Source organism: Neomonachus schauinslandi, chromosome 12 (genome assembly GCF_002201575.2).
Source record: "Neomonachus schauinslandi chromosome 12, ASM220157v2, whole genome shotgun sequence".
Lineage (NCBI taxonomy): Eukaryota > Metazoa > Chordata > Mammalia > Carnivora > Phocidae > Neomonachus > Neomonachus schauinslandi.
The window spans coordinates 73,317,876-73,345,020 of NC_058414.1; the positions used below are offsets into that span (position 1 = coordinate 73,317,876).

General features: G+C 38.7%; 1 protein-coding gene across 2 annotated transcripts in view; it reads left to right on the forward strand.

Moving 5' to 3' along the window:
* Window positions 1-27,145, forward strand: part of ST7 (suppression of tumorigenicity 7) — a 184,514-nt gene that overhangs the window by 39,453 nt on the left and 117,916 nt on the right. For both annotated transcript variants that reach the window (XM_021699418.1, XM_044920175.1), the window contains exon 2: window positions 26,383-26,465. In XM_021699418.1, coding sequence (XP_021555093.1) covers window positions 26,383-26,465 — 83 coding nt within the window. The remainder of the gene's footprint in view (window positions 1-26,382; window positions 26,466-27,145) is intronic.

A 27,145-nucleotide genomic window follows, 5' to 3' on the forward strand; every position in this document is an offset into this window, starting at 1 on the left:
GTGGGTTAGTTCAGTCACTTCAGTTAGAGATATTGGTGCCTTAATCCTCCACATAGACAGTCAGATAGATTAGAGCACAGAATGATGGGAACTTTCTTTTAGTTTTTTACATCTTTCAGGAGGAAGAAAGGAAAAGAAAAAGTTAAGAAATCCCTTGGCTTTGACTTTGCTGAGACTTTCTGATGAATCTATGTCTAACAATATTTCAAAGTACTGATTTTTTTTTTAGCATACTATGATAGGACATTGTCCTGTAAATGGAAAAATATCTCATTCAAATAAAAATAAAAAATAACTGGAAATAGAATCTTAAGTGTTTGTTTTTGTTCTTGTTTTTGAATTTCACTCAATTCTCTTTTGAGGTTCTAGGCAGAATTAAATAAGAAAGAAAATGTGCGTGATAAGGTTCTTAATAATGAGTGGTGATTTTATGTAAATGATAAAATACAGCTCCAATTTTTTTTTTTGCTTTAAGCCTAGGACAAAGATAAAAAGTTTTCAGAATGATAAAGCTTGTGTTTCCATTCATTGTGTTTCGTTCAGTTGAGAGGCTATGGAAGAAGATTTTTATTTTTACATTTGTATAAAATAATTACATCTGCTAATTTCTTGGTTTCTTTTTCTATAGAAGCATAGTTTACTAAACACTAACTCAGAAAATACTTGTAAAACTGTTATCCTTTGGTGTCTCCTTTACCCATGGGACATCATTTTATGCCAGTGTATGCCATTTATAGCAATTTCCAATAGGTATTATTTATAATAATCTATACCACTGTCTGTGTATAAGATTGGAGGCACACTAATTTCAGAACATTAAATCCCTATTCAGGGGATTTATTTATTTAATAATTAATACAGCTATGACAATATAATATGGCATTTATTTAAAGACGTTTTTTGTTTTGCTACCTTGGCTTTTTAATATGGTATTTTACTAAACTGTAAAACAAAATTTATCTTGTTTTTTTTGAACTTAAAATTTATGGGATGATGTATATGGGAAAGGTTTTGTTTTTGTTGTTTTTTCTTTTTCATTATCTGGTCCAGCATACTGGTAAATAAACACATATCCCTTTGCTTTTCCTAATTAACACTTTTTTAGAGCATTTTTAAGAAGAAATGTGATATAATTATCATAAAAAGTCAGCAAAAACATTAATGAAATATCAAGGTAATTAAAAAACTACTTTCCTATAGGCTTCTGTCAGGGGCTTGCAGAAAAGTCTCAGAAGAATTTGCTTTTTTCACAGCTATTTAATTAACTTGAGAAGAGTCCCAAGTGTACCCTTAATACAAATATGCTTCGCAAAAGGTGGTGGCTCTAATATATACAGGGGTGTCTTCACCAGCGGCCAGACCAAGACCAAAATGCTGTGCTTTTCACGGGCAATTTGGTTATAATTTATTAATTTCAGCAGAAGTTTAAGCATATAAACAGGGTAATTTCATTGTGAGCTTTGCCAGAATAGCTCCTAAAATCATTCCTTATATTGGTTGCCTCATAAATCTGTTTTATAGCCAAATGTTCACCAATTTTCTTCAAGTCCGGATATTCCTGGCCCAGGCTTCTTCAGGGAAAAGATTTCTTTATGTAACATTTGTTCCCCAGAGATGTGTCTGTGGGAGAGGACTTTTATCTGCAACAATTGTAAGGGTTTCCTAGCAAGTGGTGCCATGGAACAGAAGTAGATGGATCCCTGCTGTGTTCTCTACAGGCCAGAGTATATTGCAGAAACTTAACACATGTTCATTAAAGCAAAGCAAAACAAAGAAAACACAACTGGACCTTAAAGAGGAACAAATAAGTAATCACAATCTGTATTTTGTTTTTGTTTTGGGTGTATCTCTTAAATTGACTAGCACTTACAGAGCATACTGCTCTGATTGATACTCTGGAGGCACTTCCACATATATAGTTAGTTGTTATTATAGTTATTGGTATTGTTTCACATATGTTAAATCTTAGAGTAACCTTGTGAGGTTCAGCTATTTTTTTCAATTTATTTATTTGAGAGAGAGAGAGAGAGCACGTGCGTGCATGGGCAGGGGGAGGGGTAGAGGGAGAGGGAGAGAGAGAATCTCAAGCAGACTCCCTGCCAAGTGGGGAACCCAGTTCAGGGCTTGATCTCACAACCCTGAGATCATGACTTGAGTTGAAATCAAGAGTCAGTCGTTTAACCCACTGAGCCACCAGGCACCCGGGTTCAGCTATTTTTCTAATTATACTGATAAGGAACTGAAGTTCAAGGGGAAGCCTTAGGCAAGATTCCATAGCTGGTTGGGAATAGAACTAGAAATTTGAGGGCGTTTTTCATTCTAGTTGGTTGGCTACCCTTCTATACTGTGTTCCCCTCTTTGTGTTCTATCCAGTGCAGGCTGCACATGTAGAACAGGAAGGAAGGGATTCAGCCGAAAATCCTTGTTTTCTTTTCTGTGTGACTCAGCCCAGCCGAGATTACTGGGCTCTCTACGACAGTGTAATCCAAGTCGCCATTATTTCTGCCCTAGCACGCCGCAGTGGCCTTCTGACGGCATGCTCTCCCCCTCACAGCAGCCACTGATCTTTCTGAAACGTAATTTGGATCATGTCATCCTTCTGCCGAAAAGCCTTCAGCGATTTTCCATTGTACCTAAAATAAAATGCAAAATGCTTATTTTGGTCTACAAGACCCAACACATTCTGGCTCCTGCTTATCTTTGCCTCACTTGTTTAGTGTCCCCTAACCATACACAGTTCCTGGAATGCCTCGAGCTTTTTCCTGGCCTCAAAATCTTGCACCGGCACTTTTGTCCGCAGTTTAAGTTCTTTCTGACTACCTTCAGCTGATTGAGCCTTCAGGGTTTTTTTTGTTTTTTTTTTTTAACTTATTTGAGAGAGAGAGAATGAGAGACAGAGAGCATGAGAGGGAGGAGGGTCAGAAGGAGAAGCAGACTCCCTGCCGAGCAGGGAGCCCGATGCGGGACTCGATCCCGGGACTCCAGGATCATGACCGGAGCCGAAGGCAGTCGTTTAACCAACTGAGCCACCCAGGCGCCCCGAGCCTTCAGTTTTTAGCCCAGATGTCATTTCCTGAAGAAATACCTTCTCTCACCTCTTGATCGAAGCCTTCTTGTTTTATTCAGATTCTTTTTCTCTCCTGGCATTTATAATTTGCCTTTATGTTCCTGTAATAAGTAACATTTAGAGAGCCCTTGCAGTGTGCCAGTCACTGAGTACTGCCTTTAGCCCTGTTTAATAGATGAGGGAAGTAAGATGCTGTCCTGGATTACAGTAAGTCCTGAGCCAGGCTTTCAATCCAGACTTCCTCCGCAAGACTGCACGTTCTAGGAGGGCAGGAACCAGGCCCATGTGTTGCTACGTGTCCACCTGCCTGGCATGTGGTAGACCCTCAACAATTGAACAAATGACTTGTTTTCATAAGAGTGTTGTTGAAATGTAGTGAACATATGTAAAACCTGCCCTTTTAAAGTATGCAATTCAGTGCTTTTTAGTATTTCCAGAGTTGGGCAACCATCACCACTATCTAATTTTAGAATGTTTGCATCAGTCCTAAAAGAAACCCTGTACCCATTAACAGTCACTTCTCATTTCCCCCTTCCCCATTCCCTGGAAACCGCTAATCTACTTTCTGTCTCTGTGGATTTTCTTATTCTGGAAATTTCATGTAAATAGAATCATACAACATATGGCTTTCTGTGACTGGCTTTTTTCACTTAGCGTAATCTTTTCAAGCTCTACCCATGTGATGGCATGTGTCAGTGCTCCTTTTTTTTTTTTTTTTTCTGAATATGATTCTCTTATACAGATGGAAATATTGTCTATTATTTATCCATTCATCATTTGATGGGGATTTGAGTTGTTTCTACTTTTTGGTTTTATGAATAATATTGCTGTGAACATTTGTGTGCACATTTTTGTGAGGATATATGCTTTCAATTCTCATGGGCATATACTTAGGAGTAGAATTGCTGGTCATGTGGTAACTCTGTTTAACATTTTCAAGAATTGACAAACTATTTTCCAAAGTGGCACAGTGACTAAGACCTGTCAAAGAAAACCAGAACTGGATAGTAGTTGTAAAGGCAGACTTTATTCAGGACTACCGCAGTAGGGGAAAGAGACCTCAGTATGCAACTGAGCTCAATTCTGAATACAACAAGGAAATGTGGGGATTTATAGCCAAGGAGCAGGGTAGGGGTAGGGGGAATCAGTGGTTGGAAAATTACTATGAGGGTAGGGTTATCTTTGCTGAACTGACCTAACAGAATTCTTGCTGAAGGCAGGCCAGGGTGATATTACATGGGGGATGGTGGGGGATGAAGAATTTGATGAGCTATTGAGGATTATCAGATATTAAGGGTGGGGGGTTCTGGCTAAATCTACTTAACAGGATTCTTGCTAAAATTGGGCAATGGAAAGGCAGACATGCAAGTCCAAAAGTCAAGGCCTACAGGAAAGAGGATTCAGAGGAACCTGGTTAAGATTTGGTTAGAGAGACTTGTCAGACTCTTAACAGATAATTCATGTGTTACCTTTCTAGTGCTTTTCCTCCACTGTATCAGTAAGGAAACTAACAATAAATTCTCTTAAATTCCCTTAAATTCTACACAGTCCATTTCATTCAGGATCCAACAGATATTTATTGACATGGTGTTGGCTGAGCTGGGATACAGCGTATGAGTATTTTCTTAAAGCTGATAAAGCTGTTTAATTTTCTATTTCATGCTTACAAATTAGTATCTCTGTTTTGTTTTTAGATCTATATGGGAAGATTTAGCAAGTCTGATAGATTAGGCCTGTTTGGAAATCTCATTTATGCTATAAAGAGTGAAAGGCAACATCATGTATTATTGTAGGGTTCACAGTTTAGGACACTGGTCTCATTTAAGTAAATTACTGTTCCCACCATAAATAAACATTTTAAGCGTAATGAATATCTTTTCTTTCTTCCTTTTCCTTTTTTACTCTTCTTCCCTTTTATAAAAAGCATTTCCTTTCTGTGCCTCAGGGTGGGTGGTGGTTCTGGTTCAGTACTAAGTTGTTTTTATTACTATTATTATTTTATCCCACTTAATGCAACATTGTTAGAGTAGGTTGTTTATAAATTAACAAGCTATTGCTAAGAATGATTTTTAACTTTCTCATAAACTGTTTCATCCCATGTTTCTTTCTGCTTTACCATCACCCATCTACAATGTGTCACAAATCTCCAATTAATGCAAATTCAAATTTATTCTGAGAATTTACCAGTGTTCCTAAAAATAATAATTGGCCGTCCTGGGGAGTTGGGAATCCAGAGTTGTTACTCAATTAGAAAAATGAAGGCCTCTGAGTGACTAAAGCAGAAGCTTCCTAACCTTCACCAAGGTTAACTGGAGCCTTTTCTGTGCGGTAAGTAACTAATCTGTGCCAGCTCCCATTGTAATGATTATAATTGCTTGGGTTACATTAATATTCATGGCACATGCCTCGCACCTTATGTGGCGCTCATTCTCTGTGTCTCTGACTAATGTACCATTTTGCCTTTCACTTTGGCATGGGGAACCATGATTTTAGAGGATGTGAAGCAGAGAGCAGCTGAGGGAAGAATGAATACCCAGAACCCAGTGCCAGGATTAACATACTGATGTAGATATTCTGAGAAGGGATCTTTTGAGTCAGGTTAAAAGGAAATGCCAAGTGGAGCTGAAGCGGACCTTGCCCTGGCACGTGATACTCATCAAGAAGGTGCTTGGCTTCACTGGGCTACATTTTGTTCCTGGGTTGCCGGCTGCCTCGAGCCAGCTGCTTAGGCACAGCTAAAATAAAGGCAAGAAAATTTTCACTATATATTTGATATTTGAGAATCTGCCAGTAATTTCTCAAGCTTAGAATGTTGGCAGCAGCATATGAATGAAAGCTAATACCTTCAAGATCTAAAAGAAAAATAGCTTATCCTTCTTGCCTCTGTGGAATGATTTTTAAAAGGCTGTACCTTCTCTCTTTGGATGCTTTTTAGAGGAAAGGGGAAAAACATTTTTCATTTCTACTCTTGTGTAATGTGACCAGATGTAAAATTGAATTTTAATAAGTACATTGCAAACATGAATGGGCAGTACAGCCATGTAAAGTTTTGTGGATTTAGAATCATAGAAAGAAGTAGCTACTGGAATTTAAATGCCCTTCCACAGTGGACCTTCCAAGTAGAAACCTGATGTGTAATTAAACCCTTCTCTTCCACTACCAGCTTCCCCACTGCATCCTAAACTTGATATCTAGCAATAGACAATATCACTCCTCTTTGTGTTCTTTTGGTTATTATTATTGGAAGACTCCCCAACTTGTTCCTTCTCTGGAGCCTTTGGATGCTCATTTGAGAGACACCAGCCGATAAGAGGATCTGAAGTGACATGAACCCCCTCGGTGCACGTGGAAGTAGTTTGGTTCATGGGTTTTCGGGGCACCCCTCCCGAACCGGGTCCTACTATAGATTTTAGGCTCTTCCCCTCTGTGCAGTGTTTCTCATGTTTCTTTGTCAGAGACAGATATGGGAATGGATGCCCTAGGCAGATGGGGTCACAGGCCAAAGCTCACTGCTGAAACAGAATCCCCTTGAAATCCTTTTAGGTTAATTTTGCATCTTGCCTTTTAGTATATCCAGATGATTTTAGTATCAAAATATTTAATGGTCATTTAATCATCAAATATAATTGATGTTCCAAGAAGGTATTATGGCATGTTTAAATTGGGGCTTCCTGATGTTACATGCACCCCAGTTTGGAGAATTGTGGACTTAGTGTGACTTTGGGAAAATTTTTACCTAATACTCAGTCCCTTATTCGAAATGGACCTGGTAGATACCAGGTATTTTCAGAGCATGTGGTGGTAGAATTTGGGTAATTATTAACTTATTTCACCTGTCTATTCATAGTGTTGTGAAAAGAGGTCAGACTGAAAGTCCAGAAGTCTGAGTTCTAGATTTGGCTCACTATTAACTTGTGACATTGGACAGGCCCATTTTCTCATCAATAAAATGAAGGCGTGAACTATGAGAGATAAAGCAGCATTTTCCAAAGTATGTTTTATGGATTTTTGCTTTCTAAAGATATTTTAAGAGGTTGCCAGGGGCTGGGAGGAGGGGGAAATGGGGAGTTGTGGTTTAATGGGTTTAGAGTTTCAGTTTCGCAAGATGAAAAGTTCTGGAGATTGGTTGCACAACAGTGTGAACATATTTAACTCTACTGAACTATACACTTAAAAATGGTCAAGATGATAAATTTTTGTTATATGTATTTTACCACAATTGGAAAAAAAAAGTATTCTAAGGGTTCCACCCTTAAATAAACATAAATAGTATATTAAATTCCCCTTCTGGAGAGTTACAGTGTATTCAGCCTGTAGAAGCTTCTGAGACATCTTGTACTGAAAAAAAATCTGCTTAACTTCCACCCAGTATTTCTCAAGTTGCCCCTCCCCCAATTAAACTAACATCTCTTAATAGCCTATGAAACTTACATTTGGAAGAGTCCCATTTAGGAAGTGGTGATGTGAGGTCTTTTCCAGCTCAAACATGTTACCCTTCTTCAAAGACATCAGATGATAATATGGGCTATTCCAAAGTAAGGCCTTAGGGTAGCACAATTGATAAAGATTAATTCAGGCCTTCCCAACCTTTTCCACATCATGGCAGGTATAGAAAGCAATAATATTCGAATGACACAGCGGGGTAAACAGATAAGGTGGCTCAGAGCTGGGAGTTAACCCAATCAGCACAGCAGTTGGATAAAGGTCTGGTAATCAGATCTGTAAAAAGTTAACACTGAGCATGAAATGTCTTGTTCTTCAGATGTCATGTTCAGCCTGTGAAAGAGGCATTAGAGGTAAAATATACTACACTATATTCCTTTTCATTTTCCTTAAAAAAATATACTAAACTATGTTCCATTTGCTTTTTCCTTGGCAACAGTTTCCACTTTAGGTAAACCAGAAACTGTCTTGACCTATGGTTATTACTGGCCTTTAGACCTAACTGGAAATCTCCAATGGTGTGAGAGTGAGGGTAAGAGTTTTCTGGCAGGATAATACTCTTCCACAGTTTATTTAATACACTTAGTGACTAATTCAACAACCTCTTATTTTTAAAGTGAGAACATATGTACTAATGTCATAAGCAGAATAATTTTCATTAATGGGAGAAATTTTTTTCAACCTCCCATTTCCTAGAGGAATAATTATCTGGGGCAGTGATACGGATTGGATATGGGGAAGAAAATCATATTCATATTAGTGTGTTTTTAAATATGGCATAGATCAGTGTGTGAAAGCAACATTTCACATTAAGACCTCTTAACTGAAGTCATCCTTAGGCCTTACCCTCTATTCCCCTCAGTTGCTGTTATTCTACAATATTATATTCTGAATGGCTTGCTTAAAAATTTTAGACTGAAGGAAAAAACCAAGAGAATGGGTTAGATTTGAAAACGACTTATATCATTGTTCAGTTAGTGTTTCTATTCAGCTCACCTAGAAACGAAGATTGGTTATGATCTACTTAGTAATAGATGTTTTGATTTCAGAAATGCCAGGTCTTCTCTAGATTATCTTTTGCACTTATTGCTGTTTTTTTCCTTAGAACAGTTCTTATTTTTGCTTTTATTCACTCTTTACTATTTTCTAAGAATCCTGTTGGAGAGAGTTCAGGTTTTTAAAACTAAACATAAAATTGCATCCTTACTTAGTGGCAGGGATTTACTATGAAATCCTGTTGACAACCTCTTCCGGGTTTTGGAGGCAGAAGTTTAATTACTACCTATTGGTTGAGTTTGCTTTTGCACTTCTTGGGACCTGGGCAGGTGAGCTAGTTCCTTCTAGCAGAGCAAGGTCGGTGCGCAGGAGCCAGAATTGGGAAAGAGATGCAGCCCATGCAATTGGTCTAGCTTTAGAGGTGGATGAAGGAAATGAAGTGTGTCACATCAAGTCCAGAGTCCAAAGAGGTGCTTAGACAGTAAGGCACGTGGTAGGCTATTGCAGAAGGGAGCTTGAGACAAAGAAAGGCGGAGCATGGTAGCTAAAAACTGTTGGCTTACGATTCTCTGAAGTCCAGGCAGGCTGTGCTGGTGCCCACCAGGGAGCCCTGAGGCTGGCCTTCTGTCTTTGAAGAACAGGACTGAAGAGGGAAGGGAAATTAGCAGGTTACTGGAATGAGGCCTGGGGAAAAAAGCAGAAGAAACTCTGTAATAAACAGTGGGAGAAATCAATAGGCCATTTAACCATATTGCTAGGCCTCCGCCTGGTCTACTGCTGTATAGCAGTTTAAATGAATGACGTAGGTCTGGATGTTCTGAAATAGAAAACTATCCAAAATATTAAGTGGAACTGAAAATTGTAGTATATTATATAACATGTCTTTTTCTAGGGAAAAATATACTATCTCAGTGAGATTGCAGAAATATACTATTTCACTGAGATAGTAAAAGGAACCTGGGGATGCGGTAAAGTAGAACTCTATTCAGATGAATGATACAGACACCTCAGGCATACTTTGTGGAGACAGTTATATTGTTTGCCTTTTAAAAGTTTCCATTTTTCTGTCTCCCTGAAAATGTCCATGATTATTGAATAATAACTGCCTAAAGCCGCCGAATGTCGCTGGTACTCCAGAAGAGAGGCAGCCTGTCATGGAGGGCAGTGTGTAAGGGCTTAGGGGGCACAGACTCCAGATCCAGGCTGCCTGGGTTTAAATCCTGCTTCTACCCTGAGTACTTGTTTGACTTTGAGTAAGTCACTTAACTTCTCTGTGCCTGTTCCACCATCTGTAAAATGGGGACAATAGTACTTATTTTACACAGTAGTTATGAGGATTACATGAGCCAATATTTGTAAAATGTATAGGACAGGGTCTGGTCCATACTAAGCTCTACACAAATGTCCGTTAAGCAGATAAAACACATTTTTTGTCAGCTTCTAGTGACCAGTCAGGAACTAATCTCAGACTTTTCTTTCTGTTTCGTGTAGATGTCTTTCTCTTAGGGCATTAAATTTTTTAAAAAGTACTGTTTCAAGCACTATGGAAAAAATACAGTTAAAATTCTTGTGAGATCACTGGATTGGATTTTTATTTTACCTTAATCCTTCTGAAATTAAGGGGGGAAAATCACACCAGTTATTTTAAACTGGGCTATTTTATGTATTTGTCCTCCACTGGTATAGTAAGTAAATATTGTTACATGATTTCTCATATACAATTAATCTAGTATCTAGTTTGGATGGCTGGTCTGTTTTCCCTCATGGATAATGCTTTGACAGTTAGGCAAAGTAAACCACACAAAAACTGTTTCTGGGCTCCTGCCACACCCACACCATGAGCTCGTCTGGCAGAAGATAATGCACTTTGTACATTGGGAATGGCCAGGCCCAATAGGTACATGGAAAAGAAAAGTCATTAGATACCCTGTGACTTCAAATAATGAAGTAGAGTAATAGGCTTTTGTTTTAATAAGGCTTTGAGAGATTAAACCTCCTACCTAGATCTTTGTAATGCCATCGGGTAAAGTTAAGGAAACCATCACGAGATAATAAATAAATAATGGTGTTCTAGTTAGAATCCCTACAAAATTTGGAAATTTGGCTTCTCCTGAGACAGTGAGCTATACTTAGCTGACATGTTTGTTTGCCAGTAAGTAGTGATGCTATGGTGAATAATGCTCCTTTTGTACTTGTACTCTTTTGTATAATTTCATTGAATGATTTCAAATTAATTAGCACTGCAGCAGAGCTATGAGATGATATCACAATTTGGGTTATTAAATGAATTTAATAATCTTAAGTATAGTTAGTTTATTCTTTATAGCTTAGTTCCAAGCAACTGAACACTTAAAAATTATTTCTTGGTGAACATGATACCAGTGGTTTGCTCATATGGTGAAAATAATTCTTATCCCTTCCTGAGGATTTTCAGGAGCAAAAATGAAAGTAATTACTGTAAAACACATTGCAAATATGTTCAAATATATTCTATTCAAAAAAATCGTACTGACTAGTATCCTTCATGTTGCTTAAGTATATAAGAACCCATAGTTTAAAGGTTTAAAATTTTTAAAATTTTTGAATAGACATTGTAATGCCCATCGAATTCATCATGGTGACAATTTTTACTTTGCTCCATGGCAGAAGTTCTAGGAGCTCGTTATTAGTGAGTTGAGTCCTTTGTGATATGAATTGCAGAGTCTGTAGTTTTTAGCTTAAATCCTATGCTGGATTTGTCTTTGGAGATTTGTCATTTGTCTTAGAGTTGAAAAGGACCTTAGCGTCCAAATCCTTCAATTTATCAATGAGAAAAATTAGCTCAGAGAGACATTAAGCTTTTGGCTCAAGAGAGAGCAAATCTGATCCCTAGATCTTTTCTAGGAAGAAGTGTTCCACTTAGCTAGAAGAAATTGAGAGGCAGAGGGAAGAACCTTAGTTGCAGTATGTTTATATAATGGTTTTATACAACACTGACATAGAATCCCAAGCATAGTTTGTAGCTTCTTAATGTCGAGAAGGTACAATTTAGCATTTCACCAATTTAACAGTAGAACAGAAAAAAAAAGAATTTCAAGAACTATAATCCTTCTTTTTACAACCTTAGTTTTAGGAGCATTGCTGATTATTAATCTAGCCATCTGGAGACACTAATTGCACTTACTGGGTTATTATATAAACATTGTGATTCCAAGTTATCATGTTACTTTCATTTTTTTCTAATGGAGTTATTATACTATTATCAACTTATTACCATGCAGTAACTTACATTATTTAAACAACACTGCTTAAAGCCCATAGTGAAGCACTGAAATTCATGCCCATCTGGAAAAAGCGGAATGCCAAGAAGGATGCTTTGCATCAGGGTCATTCCTACTGTTATAAAGCATGAAAAAGAATGTAACAACAAAGAGTCATGGTTGTATGAATGCCTTTATGGGTGATAAAGTTTGAATTAGCATATTCAGAGCATTCTAAGACAAGGTCCACTCTGTTAGTTAATTGGTCGGGGTGAATTCTTTCTTAGTGTTTCATTTGCCTTATAATTAGCTGTAGCTCAGCAATTAAATCATGTCACCAGCCCACTGCGGTACTGAAGGATGGTGATAGTGCTTGGGTGGGTGGCACAGCTCCATGCAGACTGTGCATATTAAATCAGAGTTGCTGGGCTTCTTAAATGGCTCTCCTTCTTGGGCTTGGGAGCAGTTTTTATAAGTTCTTGAATAATCTGTGTGTTATCCATATACAGTCGTAAATGCACTGAAACAATTCCATGTAAGATTTTGACTAGCAAGACTGTAGCTTTGTAAACCTTAAAAATCGTCCTCACGTACTGTCTTTCTGAAACTGTAATTCAGATACATATAAACATATATAACTTCTCCTATTTATTTCTCCTAGAAAACTTCCTAAGAAAGGTAGGAGAGTTGTGTTGCTGTTGTTGCTGCTGCTATTAATCTGTCAGCATATCCTTAAATATCTCATTTAAATTAAAATAAATTGAAATATTCTTTTAAATTTTTAAAAATTGCTGCTTTAAAAAATATCTCATTCACTGAAATAAAAAATAGCATGTATTAGTTGTTTCTAAATCTATGTATATATTGATTGGTTACCAGAATAACACATGTGCATAACAGATCTCAGACTACCGAGAATGTAAAAAGTATAAAAGTTCCATGTAATCCCACCTCCGAAGATTACTATTTTATGATTTCTAGTTTTATGTCATGTTTTGAAAATCTTTACTCCCCACCCCCTGGCCCTGATTAAAAAACAACAATGCATATAGTTGAAAATCTCAAGTCTACACTGAAGGAAAAAAAAAAAATCCCATGTAGTTCTTCCATTCAGAGGTGAGCACTACTGGAATGTTTGCCTTGTAACCGCCACGTTTTTTTCTGTACTTAGAAACTGTACCTACATTGATAGTAAATGTATCATCTATGAATTTTAAATAAAAGGTGTCGAACTATTAAGTTATATATTCTGCTTTTTTTTTTTTTTAAGATTTTATTTATTTATTTGACAGAGAGAGACACGGTGAGAGAGGGAACACAAGCAGGGGGAGTGGGAGAGGGAGAAGCAGGCTTCCCTCCAAACAGGGAGCCCGATGTGGGGCTCGATCCCAGGACCCTGGGATCATGACCCGAGCTGAAGGCAGACGCTCAACGACTGAGCCACCAAGGTGCCCCTATATATTCTGCTTTTTAAAAAGATTTTATTTATTTGAGAGAGAGAGAGAGAGAGTGCAGGCATGAGCAGAGGGAGGGGCAGAGGGAGAGGGACAAGCAGATTTCCCTGCTGAGCAGGGTAGCCTAACACAACACCGCCAGATCCCAGGACCCTGAGATCATGACCTGAGCCAGAGTCAGACACTTAACTGACTGAGCCACCCAGGTGCCCTATATTCTGTTTTTTATACTAAAAGGTGGTGATCATTTTTCATGTCATTTATAATGTGATTTTTAGTGGTACTATTTCATAATGAGCATATATTGTTTAACCATTTTTCCTTTTGGATAGTTTTATTTTTTTGCTTTTAAAATAATATATTTATAAATATATTTTGCTGAATAGCTTGAATTCCTGGATGTGTAGTGATTTAAAAAAAAAACAACAGAAATATGCTCAATTCACATGTACAAAACTTCTAAGATGGACAAGTGGATGAACAAGATTTCATCATATTTTTAGGATGATGTTAACACTAAATTTGAAAATTCCAAGTTTAAGGCTTTTAATTTATATAGATAATATTCTAGGTTTAAACATTCTGGGTCTAGGTATTCAAACTCTTTAGTTGAATGTATAGTCACCACATTTGTGCAGGGGAGGCCTTCCAAGGTGTATGTTTTAATATATTCTTGTTTATGTCCCTGAGTTTTATATTCATTGAATGTTTGGAGCTGTGTATACATATCACAGCAGAACCTAAATCCAAAGTGAAAAAGAGTCAAACACAGGATTTATGGGATTCTCAGTAACAAGGATGACAGGCTTTCTTGGGTATGGTAACTTTAGGATGCTTTCGATTTCCTTCTTGTTTTAGCAGACCTCACTCTAGGAGTAGAAAATATATTAGTTATTTTGTTTCAAAATAAAAGCAAAAATAATTATTATTTGAAAATGTAAAAGGATACTACCTCAAGTGTTAAGGCAGTAATTATGTGATTAGAACAGAACCACAGTTTTGTAGATATAGTAACTGTAATAGCTGTTGTATAAAGAGCTGATATGATTTGGTATCCAACACTGCCCTAGGAGCTTCTTGCCACTCTAATGAATCCTTACTAAGGCCAGGATAATAACATATGTGTGGCAGCTCTGAATACTTTGATTTTAGACATTAGACAGTGCTGCCTCTTTCTGTGTAAAATATCTGGCCCTGATTTTATCTTGACCCAAAGTGAGATAAATGAACAAGACAGAGAATAAAATAGAATACAGAATAGAATGCATCAGAATGTGCAGACATCATCCTTCATTGCTAATAATAGCCTTAAGGGAGAGTCAGTTATTTAACATGAGGTTTGTGTGGTAATGAATGGCTCAGTAATCAGCCGCCATCCTCCCTTACCCTCAACTCAGGAGGAAGTCATTGCCAGGCCTGCATACCCTAGACTGAGACTGTGGTTTGGGGCATTCCCTTGCTCTCAGATCCCAGAGGGCTTCCTGAGCCCAGCCATTGGGCCTGGCTTTGGAGCAAGCACCGGATTGCCGTTTCAGAAGAGGCAACGAGCATTAGAACCCTCAAAAAGCAAATCTGAAACTTAGACATTTCTCTTTGTTTTGTCTCCCCAAAGGTAGGGGTGGTTATCCAGATGAAAGGTATGTTCCCAAGGGGAAAGAGCACAGGCTTTGGGCTCAGTTAGAGCTGTGTTCAAATTAGCCCTTAACAGCTGCGTGTCCTTGGGGGCATCATTTAACCTCAGTAAGCCTTAGTTTCATCCATATAAAATCCATGTAAAATTCATGGGTAATCTAACTTTGCAGGGCTGTGGTGGGAATCAAATGATTAAAAATATACATTAAACACCCAGAATAGCGCCTGACACATAGTAGCCCTTGGTAGATGGTCAGTAACTATTAGCCCTTCTCTCCACAGTATTTATTTGTTGAAGTGAAACAAGTATTTAAAAGTATGGCCTGATAAGACTTTTATTTTTTTGGCCCCATAACAATGATGTTGGACATTTTACAGATAATGATCTAAATGATATTGAAGGTGGCATTTTTGCAAATCACATGCTTACTGAATAGTCATGTTAAGTATTTCTTTATGCTTTGGTCTTTATGTCTGTCAGTTAGCATTATTTTATCTTAGCAAATTATTCCCAAGAGAAACTTAGCCTTTGCGTGTTATCATTAGAAGTGCTGTGTGTGCTAGTTTTTTTTTTTTTTTTTTTTTCTTTTGGCAGTGCTGGGTTGGGGGTCGTGGTGGTATTTTTTTAAAAAATTCTCTGTGGTATTTTTTAGAATGTTTTGGAAAGACAACTTTGAAAATCCACTTTTTTCTTTTAAAATGGGTTTGTTTCTTTTAAAATAGTAACATGGTGCTTGGCCTTTCAGTGGTGGTACGGTTTGTAATACAGCTGGTCAGGGGTGCCTTCTGAGTTTGTGGCACAGGATTTCTTGGTGTGAGGTTGACTGACTCAGGTCAGGTCAGACCCAGGGCTGTGGCCTCATTAACCTTGGATTTTAACCAACTACTGATCCACCTGGAGGTGGACTGCCTGGGCTCTAAGGATCTGTGCATTAGACAGTTGCTAATTAAAAACATGCCCCTCCCTCCCTTCCTTCCTTCCTTCCTCCCCCTTCCTTCCTTCCTTCCTTTCCTTTTCTTCCTTCCTTCCTTCCTTCCTTCCTTTCTTTCTTTCTTTCTTTCTTTCTTTCTTTCTTTCTTTCTTTCTTTCTTTCTTTTGCATTACAGATGAATGGGTCATTCACAATGAGATATGACAATGTCTGAAAACTATTCAAGATAGTAAGAATAAATTCAAAAGGGAGAGAGAGGCCATTTTTAGGGATTGGGAGCATTTGTATTAGGGATGACAAAGGGCTTCTGGAATTTAGATGCATCTTTTAATACATTTTAAGAAAAACTAGCTTACTGAAATTTGAAAATACCGGTGCTCCAGTTTCCGCTTACTGTCACCTATAGACCTTACTTAGAGCTAGGTGCATTTGTGATTTGCCACTTATAATTTGCTGCCAGCCCTGGATGTGGGGAGATCATTTTAGGTGCCCTCTGGAATATTAACCACTCATTTGATGCAAATGCAAAGCCAAATCGAGTTACTGGAATTGAAAATAATGAAGCCAGCCTTTGAACAACCGGGCAGTTGGAACAGCTGAATACTTAAAATATTGGTCTGTCTAGTGGTTTCCCCTGCAGCTTCTTATCTCTCTTGGTTAGGCATCTCACCCAGAGAGAGACAGCCATAACACAGCTTCCAGAAAACCATCTATTGTAGGGCAGCTTTTCACTCATAAGAGAAGTAAATTAGTCATTGAACTTTTAGAGAACGTAATGAAAACAAAAACCTAACTTAGAATCACATTTGAATTTTACTACCCCGTGGCTTACAGTTGCTTCTTTGGCCCAAACTAATGTCTTCCTTTAAGGCAAACTCTTCAGCTATAAGTTAGCAGAGGGTTTCAAAACAAAGCAAGTAAACTAATAGAAAGTGCAAAAATCAGAATCGATAGAGTAGAAAATAGATTTATTTTTGTTCTGTCACTTAATCTCAACTGATAAAACAAATATACATATATGTAAGGTTCAAGTTTCTGTCATTTAAAGTGCTTCACTCTAATTATTCTTTAAGATCTACATAAAAAGAAGAATCTCAGAGAAAGTAAACACATTTCCAGTGATTAATCCTATGTCTTTAAAAGTTTGGTATAAGAGTGAGTCATTATTGGATTTCTCAGGATGGATCTTGTTGCAGTGGAATAAAGGTTTAAATTTTATTCCTAATTCACTTACTAGTTCATGCGGTGCCATTTATATTTTCTTTTAACTTCAGTCCCACTTAATGATAAATTCTGTTCTTCTCCTTCCTGCCAGACTTCCTGTAGAAGTAGCTTATGCTTGCTGCCATAATTCCTTACCACTTACTGTCTGGAATCACTTGCAATTTGACTTTGGCCCCACTTTGCCAACGGTTCTCCAGACTCTCACCCTTTATGTCACATTGTTAAGAGCCACATAGTGTTGAATTTACCTCTGCAAATCTGATATGCCCAGCCTCCCACCCTCGTGGTATTACAGGAGCTTCCCTCTGAGGTAACTCTCAGAGCTGTATGTTTCCCACACCATTTCACTACTACTAGACATGTGTCTTACTCACATTGCTGTTCAGTGAGTATTTTCTAACTGTCTCTATAGAAAGTGTGATTTTCTCGACCTGGCATTTGAGCCAGCTTAATCTCCCACTGCTGCTCCTCATCCTACCTACAGTACTCCAGCCCAGTTCTTTTGTGTATGCGCTGGTATCTATGTGGCATCCATACCCTCTCTTCACTTCTCTCCAATCTAATGATAAAAGCTTATCCTTCTTTCAAAGCCCTTAAGGGCTACTGAAGTTTGTATGTGACCAGGCTTTGGACATTCCTTCATGGCTTGACAGAAGCAAGGGACAAGGAGCCACGAAGACTGAACACTCTGATAGTTTCCCAGATCACAGTTGAGAGAAGAAAGAAGGAATGTGCTCGCTCTACTCCTCAGTGGAGCCAGATGCCCAGTAAAGCAGAAATAGTATACCTGTAAAGTTGCCAAGGCAACATCCAGGGTAGAGAGAAGAGTAGACAGAATGATTTATGAGGATTTCTTGCCATTGGAATGGGTCTAAAATTATACTTCCATGTCTTCCTCACCAGGATAAATTCCACAGGATTTATCAAGGGAATTGTAATGCATAAAAGCTTGAGATGCTATCAGAGCTCAAGGAGACTGGGGTGAAGGGCAAGGAGAGGAGCAGCAAAAGCAACAAATGAGAAAAAGTGCTTCAGTATGTTTTTAATCTTCTCTTGAACTGATGCTGTGCCCAGATGTAAAACTGATTTTTTGGGAACATGCAAATGTTGTATATTTAAAATATGCCTAGAAAAAAGCAAGTCCATTTACTGGAGTAAAATGGAGATGCTTGATTTCCATATTAAAAAATTACTCTGGGCTTCTACTTTAATATTAGTTGATTTACAAAGACAATTATGGATCAGCATGTGGAATGACATGTTGTCATGGCAACAGAGGTTGAAGTTGCATTTTATTTATGAACAGTGGGAAAAGAAGCTCTGGGACAGATAGAATTGGCATATCTTAACACCCTTTCTGGGCATACTGCAGTTAGCCACAGTTATCAGATATCCACACTGATTTTCACTTTCATGAATTATACCTGCTTGCATCAATTTTATATTGCTGCATAACAAATTACCACAAATATAGCAGCTTAAAACAACACACATTTATTATCTCATGGATTCCATCGGTCAGGAATTACAGGCACAGCTTAGCTGGGACTTTTGCTCTGGGTATTACAAGGCCATAATCAAGGTGTCAGTTAGGCTGTGATCTTACCTGCAAGCTCAGCTGAGGAAGAATCTGCTTCCAAGTTAACTCAGATTGTTGGCAGAAACCATTGTTGTTGAACTGAGGGCTTCAGTTTCATATTGGCTGCTGGCCTCAGTCCCTAGAGGCTGCTTATAATCCATTGCCACATAGCCCTCTCAACATGGTCACTCTCTTCATTACACTAGCAAGGAAAATCTCCAGCATGTCTGCTACTGAGAGAGTATCTTACATATCTCTTTGCTAGAAGCAGGTCACATGTCCCACCCACATTCAGGGGGAGAGAGTTACATAAAGATATGAACACCAGGAGGCAGGGATCATTATGGGTCACTTGAGAGTTTATCCATCATAGTGTCATTGTGAGAAAAGAGCAAGTTTTTTTCATTTTAAAAGCTGTGCCATCTGGAAATCTGTTCAAAATTAGCATATGTGTAAGTTAAAATATTAAAGCTTATATTTTTCATTTTCTTGTCCTTTGGTAAATGAGGAAGAGAAGTGAAGTTGCAACTCTACTTAATGGAATCTGACGGGAGGGAAGAGGTTAGCACGGTTGAAAGAACAATAGAGAATATTCCCTATTCTCACATAGAAAAATGCAAGTGATGGATTAAATTGTTCCTGTGTGTTCCCTAACCCACTTTGGAGGTCTGAGAAAACAGTTTGATAGAAGGTTCCTGCAAGACTAGCATGTGCCTCAATGCACCTTATGTAGACATGGGACTCTGTGTACTTTCTGTAATTAAATCAGAAATGTTGCTTTCCATGAAATGGATAATTTTCTAGTCCATCTTGATATTGCTGTCTGAGGGCTTGGAAGGTCCTGTGGCCTTAATTATTTGTTCTTTGTATTTAAAACATTTGCAGGGCGCATGGGTGGCTGTCGTTGAGCGTCTGCCTTCGGCTCAGGTCATGATTCCAGGTCCTGGGATCGAGCCCCGCATCGGGCTCCCTGCTCCGCGGGAAGTCTGCTTCTCCCTCTCCCACTCCCCCTGCTTGTGTTCCCTCCTCACTATGTCTCTCTCTCTGTCAAATAAATAAATAAAATCTTTAAAAAAAAAAAATATGCAAACCCTCATGCTTAGGTTATAGTTTAGGCTTTAATACAGTGTGTGTCCTAAGCCACACAGGGACTTGAAGAAAACTAAGGAACAGGATTTTAGGTTTCCATGTGGCCTGTGGCTGAATTGATTGCTCCCATAGCATCTAGTAAGGCAGAGATCAGAGATTTAGAATCACGTGGTTGAGTTACGGGATTCAATAATTTCTTTGCCTTCTAAAATGGCTGCTTTCAAACTCACCCTCCAGTTTATTACCACCTCTAGCAACTAGAATTCAGTTAAAAGGACCCTTTTACTTCCTGGTGCTTCATTTATTTTGTAGGGCATAGGACAAATCACAGTGCAGGTGCTTTATTTCTTGGGCTGTGGTCTGTACCCAGTGGTTGGCACACAGAAGCAGGTGCTCAGTAAATGCCGGTATACTGCAGCTGCTACTACTATTAATATTAACTCAGTCAGCTGAGTTTCTTCTGTTTTTTACAACTGGACCAGTATGAGATGTCACATCACAAAAGGAAGAATAACATAGGGCACTTGGGGGGCTCAGTGGGTTAAGCATCTGCCTTTGGCTCAGGTCATGATCCCAGGATTCTGGGATCGAGTCCCGCATCTGGCTCCCTGCTCCTCAGAGAGTCTGCTTCTCCCTCTCCCACTGCCCCCACTCATTCTCAATCTCTCTCTCAGATAAATAAATAAAATCTTTAAAAAATGAAGAGTAACAAACATAAATAATAACAACGATATACATATTATTTACTGAGGTTTGCTGTGGTAGGCACTTTATTTATGCTAAGGTATATAGTCCTCACAGCAGCCCTGTAACAAGATAGATGTTACTCTTATTTTAGGGACGGTGAAACAGCCTCAAAAGTACAGATTTGGGCCTGTGTTGAGATAAATGTTACTTTATTTACTAAGAAAAGTAAGTAAACCAGAGTCCCTTATTCCTTAAGTGTTTTTTAGCTAGGCTGCATTGTACATCTGCTCATTGCACGTGGTTGTTAGTGAGAAGTCCTCTGTAGGTAATCTTGGAGACCAAACAGCAGGGAACACCCTTAAGTTTTAGAAATCCAGTTTGGACCCATTCGAATTTGTCTCATCTGAGAAGAGCCATCTGCTGTTAGTCAGCATTCCATGTATTTGTATGGCAGGCACTTTAGAAAGTAGCTTCACATCTTTAGTACGAATCCCCACCAGTGCCCCAACACGCACAGGTAAGTCTGTGGCACTTGTACTGCCTTTCCCTTGCCCTCCGTGTCCGCGTACCTTCAGGCCCCTGAGCTGTGGTACTCTGCGTGGAATGCTCTGCAGCTCTACCTCTCACGGTCCCTTCACCCCTGCAGCTGCAGGCAACATCTGGACAACTCCTGATTCCTCTTACAGGTCTCAGGCAGGATACTTTTTCTTGGCAGAAATGTTTCTTGATGTCCTAATCCCTTTGGGTACCCTGTGCTTTTACAATTCCCTGACGTGTCCTCTTCGATATTTGCTTCTCCATTTCCTTGCCTCTCTCACCCATTGGATTGTGAGCCCGTCGGCGGCAGGACCAGTGCTTCCCACATCTGGCCCAGGGTAGGCCCCCAGGGAGTCTGTGCTGGAGTATTGAGGGAACGCGCATTTCATCTGCGCCTCACAGCAGCCCTGGGAGGGGGTGGGGCTTTCCCAGGGCCTCCACATCACAGCTGATGTCACAAGTTACAGTCCCAGGCTCCTCACCCTGGTCTCTCTCCCAGGGATAATGCTGTTCCCTAAAATCTCTTCAGTTTTTGTTTTTTTTTTTTTTTCCGCCCAGCCTAAATAAACTTAGTTTCTTTAACTTTTCTTCCTAGGGACTTTATTTCTAACATTTTCAATGGTGGATGATTGTTATTTTATAACTTTTTAAAGTTTTTCTATTTCACATGCCATATTTTAGAAAGACATTAAAAGGGACACAGGACAATAACTTTGGGTGTTGTAGACTTTACCACACTGCTTATTCAGTTCTTTCTAGTCAGTACCTCCCAGTCTTTGATGCTGCCTCGGCCTTTTCATTCCAGGGCTTCTCTGTGTGAGGTAGAATATGTCAAGGAGACAAACACAGGGTTGTGTGTTCACCCTGTTTTGCAGAGGTCTTTTCCAGGAGTGTGGTTTGGAGATTGCTTGTGCTCTAAAGAATATGAAAGAAGGCTGGTATTGTCTTGAGGGACAGAAATGTGGCTGGCTCCTCACAGACACAGCCTCACAGGGCCATTCCTCATGAGCCCTGCTCACAGAAGTGATCCCTTGCTTCCCATAGCAGACCTGTTATCTCCTCTCTTCTGTGATCTAGAGAGGTCATTTAATTTTCTTTTAAAAAACTTTTTGTTTTTTTTTTATTAAGTAATCTCTACTCCCAACATGGGGCTCAAACTCAACCCAGAAATCAAGAGTCACATGCTCTACTGACTGAGCCAGCCAGGCACCCTTAGGTCATTTAATTTTCAATCCATGTTCCTATCCCTCCTGCCTAGTTTCTTCTCAGGACCATGCTTTATTCCTTCCCATTTGCTCATTAGTTAAATGAGGAGACTGTACTAAGTTGAAGTTGCGCATCATCAGAATGCTCCGTGATTCAGTCCCCAAGGCTGCCCTTCACTACCGCGGTGTTCTTGGAGCAGTGACCAGTTAGGAGTGCCCTGCTGGAGCAGACGAAAAGGCTTCTGATTTATTAATTTTTGTCTATAGGTTGAAACAGGACATTATTGAAATTTTATGAATTTATTCCTCACAAAGCTAGATTAGTCTTTATTTTTGAATTTGTTTTGCCTAGCCCTAGCAGGTACGGAGGAACCAGTTGAATACGTCTATAGCAGGAAAATCCTGTTTCAAAGCATATACCCCACAGTTTTCTGCTGCAGTTTTTAGGTACTTTATCAGGCCCTCATATGTTTTAACAAATAATTGCTAGTGGCCCTCATTGCTGATGAAACTAGGCAAGGTATTTCTTGTTTTAAGGCAGTCTGGTCTGCAGCGTGCAACCCTCCTGATTTAATGAGGGAATCTTCAATTAGATTCTCCCTTCTTTCTGGGTGCCTACCTGCCTTTTCCCGCCCCGGGGCTGCACACGCCAATGATAAGATCACAGGGAACTTATCTTTAAAGGTCAGAGGTAAAAATAAGTACAGTATTAAAAACATCCAGTCTTTTAGTATGATTATTTAGAGTTCTTCTCCTTTTGAAATGAAAGGCTTTCCATTTGCTATTTTGTTTTTTCTTGCTTGTCAGCAATATCTGCATGCACCCTGTGATGTCATGAACCTGAACTTTGGGGGCAGGACTGCTGGCATTCAGGTCTTTGCCCTCCTCCAGCTGTGAAATACCATGAATAATAATATTGACCTTATGGAGCTGAAGTGAGAATTAAACTCTCTAATATGTGAAAGTGCTTTGTTATTAACTAAATACATAGATAGATGGAAATGGCAAGTATTAAGTGTTGATATTTATGCCCAGAATTGCCAAATGCCATGTCTTAGTGATTTCAGCCAGGATATTCAGAAAGACCGTAAGGTTAATAGGTTATTAAAGGAACACCTCCCACTCTCTGAAGTGTTTCTGTTTCTGCTACTGTCATTCTCTATGTGTGTCTCTATTTCTTTTAATGACTTTACATGATCTCTCAACTCTAGTAGCTTTCTACAACTGGATATAACAGAGACGAATCTTTTAATTATTAATTACCGCTGCTATATAATCTTAAGTAAGTAAAACCAAATGGGAACACTGTCTAGTTTTATCTCTTTAGATAACTCACATAATTTTCTTTTTCTTTTCTTTTTTTCTTTTTAAAGATTTTATTTACTTATTCGACAGAGAGAGAGAGCATCAGCAGGGGAGCAGTAGAGGGAGAGGAAGAAGCAGGCTTCCCGCTGAGCAGGGAGCCTGACGTGGGGCTCCATCCCAGGACCCTGAGATCGTGACCTGAGCCGAAGGCAGACGCTTAGCCATCTGAGCTACCCAGGCGCCCTAATTTTCTTTTTCATTGATCAATTAATTCTTGAGTTAATGATTTTCAGTAGATCTTTCCCCTCCATTGATTTGTGCTTTTGTTGCTGGGTAGTTATAGCAGGGCTACTAAAGGACTTTTCTAATTCAGGCACATCTTTTCCTCTTTTTTTTAGAAATGGATTTCGTAGAATTTTATACTCACTTTGTCCCCAGAAACCTACTGAAAAGTATATGATACATATATGAGAGTTCATAACTATAAAATGAAGCAAATACTCTGTTAGGATGACCTTTTAAAAAAATAATGGGGAATGTGGGGTCATTTATAGTGTGAGGATGGAAATTTGGAGAATTTTAGGCACTTCAGAATCAGACTGGCATTTACAAGCTCTAGGTTTGTTTGTTTAATTTTCTCCTTTTAAAAAAATCTTCCTTTTTCCACCATCTTGCTTGGGAAATGACAAATCACCACAACTTCGGGTTTTTAATGACCAAGCAAACCCAGCCTTAACTCAGCTGTACCTCTACAGGCTTGGCCGATTGCATCTTCTGTGCCTTTATCTTTGAAGATTTTATTTACTTATTTGACAGAGAGAGAGAGCATAAGCAGAGAGAGTGACTATCAACTGAGCACATTGTGTTAGTTCAGACTCTTGAGATTACAAGTGATAGCCCTCAAGTCAAACAAACTCAGTTAAGAGTGGGTGCAGGGGAGGGATGGCCGATAGCCAGGAAGGATGGAATCCGTGCGCCCTTCTACATCTGCATCTCTGCAAAAGGTCCACAGCTCAAGCTGCTTCCCTCCTCAGCCTCTACAAATGTTTGGAAAGGCTGTGATCTTTTCTAAGATTTATTTATTTATTTATTAGAGAGAGAGAGCATGAGAGGGGGGAAGGGCAGAGGGAGAAGCAGACTCCCCGCCGAGCAAGGAGCCCGATGTGGGACTCAATCCCGGGACTCCAGGATCATGACCTGAGCCGAAGGCAGTCACTTAACCAACTGAGCCACCCAGGTGCCCTAGGCTGTGATCTTTTCTTAGTACCTCAAAGCAGCCCCCCTTATTCTGCGGACCTTGCCCTTCTGTCTGTCCCTCCTCCTAGCTTATGGTCTAGTTAACTCCTACTTATTCTCCTGGACATCTTCTCCAGCCTTCAGCCCCAGGTGCATCCCTTTTGTCTGTGTGTGTGTGTGTGTGTGTGTAATTTAAATTCAATTAGCCAACCTATAGTACATCACTAGTTTCAGATGTAGCGTTCAACACCTTTAATTTGTTTTTATAACATCCTGTGCTCAGGACTTGTCTATGCACTTATCAAACTTTATGGTAATTACTTATTCATTTCCCAATTAGACTGTGGCCTTCTAGATGTTGGAAACTGTGTCTGATTCATGGTTCCATTCCTTGTCCATGGTCTCATTCATAAACAGAGAGAAGTATTTGTTGAATGAGTGAACATGGGATCTGTGGTCATGTTGGTGACTTGGCTTTCTGCGTCGAGTTCAGGACAAATGCCAAAGCCTTTCCCCCTAATAATGTCAAAGCCCTACTTCTAACATCCTTCATTCTAAAACCAGACAATGTGATACCCTTCCACAAACGGACTCAGTAAAGAAATATGAATATGCATGCAGAAAGCTCTTTAGGTCAGTTGTTGTTTTGGTAATAATAAAAGTTTCATGCAATACTAGATACAAATGATAATGACTTAACATGTATTTATAAAATATGGAAGTGAACCTTACTTAATGGATAGCCAGATCAACTGTATAGTTGATATGAACAGAGTGGCAGAAATTGGTCAGAAAAGTTCTTGACTGCACATTCCTTTTTAGTGGTTTATTTTTTATCTTTTTTTTCATTGACTCCAGTTATTTTGATGAGCAGTCTAACAGCCTTTTAAGTAAGGTGAAAAAACTTTTACTAATGCATGCTAACTTTGTCAATTTGTCCTTCCTTCTTAGGAGTAATAATAGTATTAAAATCTTTAATAACTGCCAAAAATATACAGTTGACCCTTGAACAACATGAGATTGAACCTCCTGGGTCCACTTACACATGGATTTTTTCCAATAAATACCATATGGCCTTGAAAATGTATTTTCTTTTCCTTATGGTTTTCTTAACATTTTCTTTTCTCTACCTTATTTTAGTGTAAGAATACAGTATTTAATGCAAATAACATGCAAAATACATGTTAGTTGACTTTATGTTATTGGTAAGGCTTCGGGTGATAGTAGACTATTAGTAAAGTTTTGGGGGGGAGTCAAAAGTTATGTGCTGATTTTGACTGTGTGGAGGTTTGGTGCCTCTAATACCCACACATTCAAGGATCAACTGTAGTTATTTTCCGTTTGTTCTAAGCTTGAAGTATTCCTTGTTGGTTCATCAAGAACTCTAATGTGTGGTTCTGACAAAATATGTAAGATCTTCTCTTTCTGACTGACAGTTTAGTAATAGTTTTGATTAGATTCCTCAGTGGTTATGAATCCATGAAGACCATTCACAACAATAGTTTTGGGAGGCAGAAACTTTTTAAAAAGCTGCTTTTTTCTCTTTTATGTGGCTATTTTCTTTCAGGATATAGCGCTTGACATCTAGCATTCTGAGCCTTTGTGATGCTGAACCATTTTAATGGGACTTTGTTATGGTTCTAAGAATTTTTGTCATCAGAAACAAATGATTTCACCAGAGAGAAAAATAGGGAACACTCTGTTTTATTGACATACTTACGCATTCCTTATTCTTCTCCTTCTCTCTTTTTTTTCAGTGAGCATGTTTTTGAACACATTAACACCGAAGTTCTACGTGGCCCTGACAGGCACTTCCTCACTAATATCAGGGCTCATTTTGGTAAGTGGTAGAATCCTTCCTATTTAAAAGTATGCTGCTTACTAATATGTTAGTATATGTACAGGAAATAATTCTGGAAGAATATATACCGGCAGCTTATGGTGATTTATCTTGCATGTGTGTATATGTTGGGTAGCTGGACTTACAGAGCCTTCCACTGCCCAGGTTATATATTTCTAAAATATTTGAAAAAAATTTAAATAGTCATATATTACTTTTGTTGAAGGGGAAAAACAAAATATAAGTAAAATGGAAAATAAAGACAATTCTATGTCAAATTTTAGTGTCTTGAGATACTATAAAATACATGTGACTCAGTTCAACTAAAAATGTTTTTCTTCATTCTTTTCAAAATGGATTATTGGCCATAATCAAGATAAGTAGAAATATAGCCCAGTTTCTTTATTTTTTAATTAATTAATTAGATTCTATTTAAATTCAAGTTAGTTAACATATAGTATATTATTAGTTTCAGGGGCAGAATTTAGTGATTCAGCAGTTGCATATAATACCCAGTGCTCATTAAATCAAGTGCCCTCCTTAATGCCCATCACCCAATTACCTCATCCCCCCCCACTTCCCATCTAGCAACCCTCAGTTGGTTTTCTATAGTTAAGAGTCTCTTATGGTTTGCCTGTCTCTGTTTTTATCTTATTTTATTTTTCCTTCCCTTCCCCTAT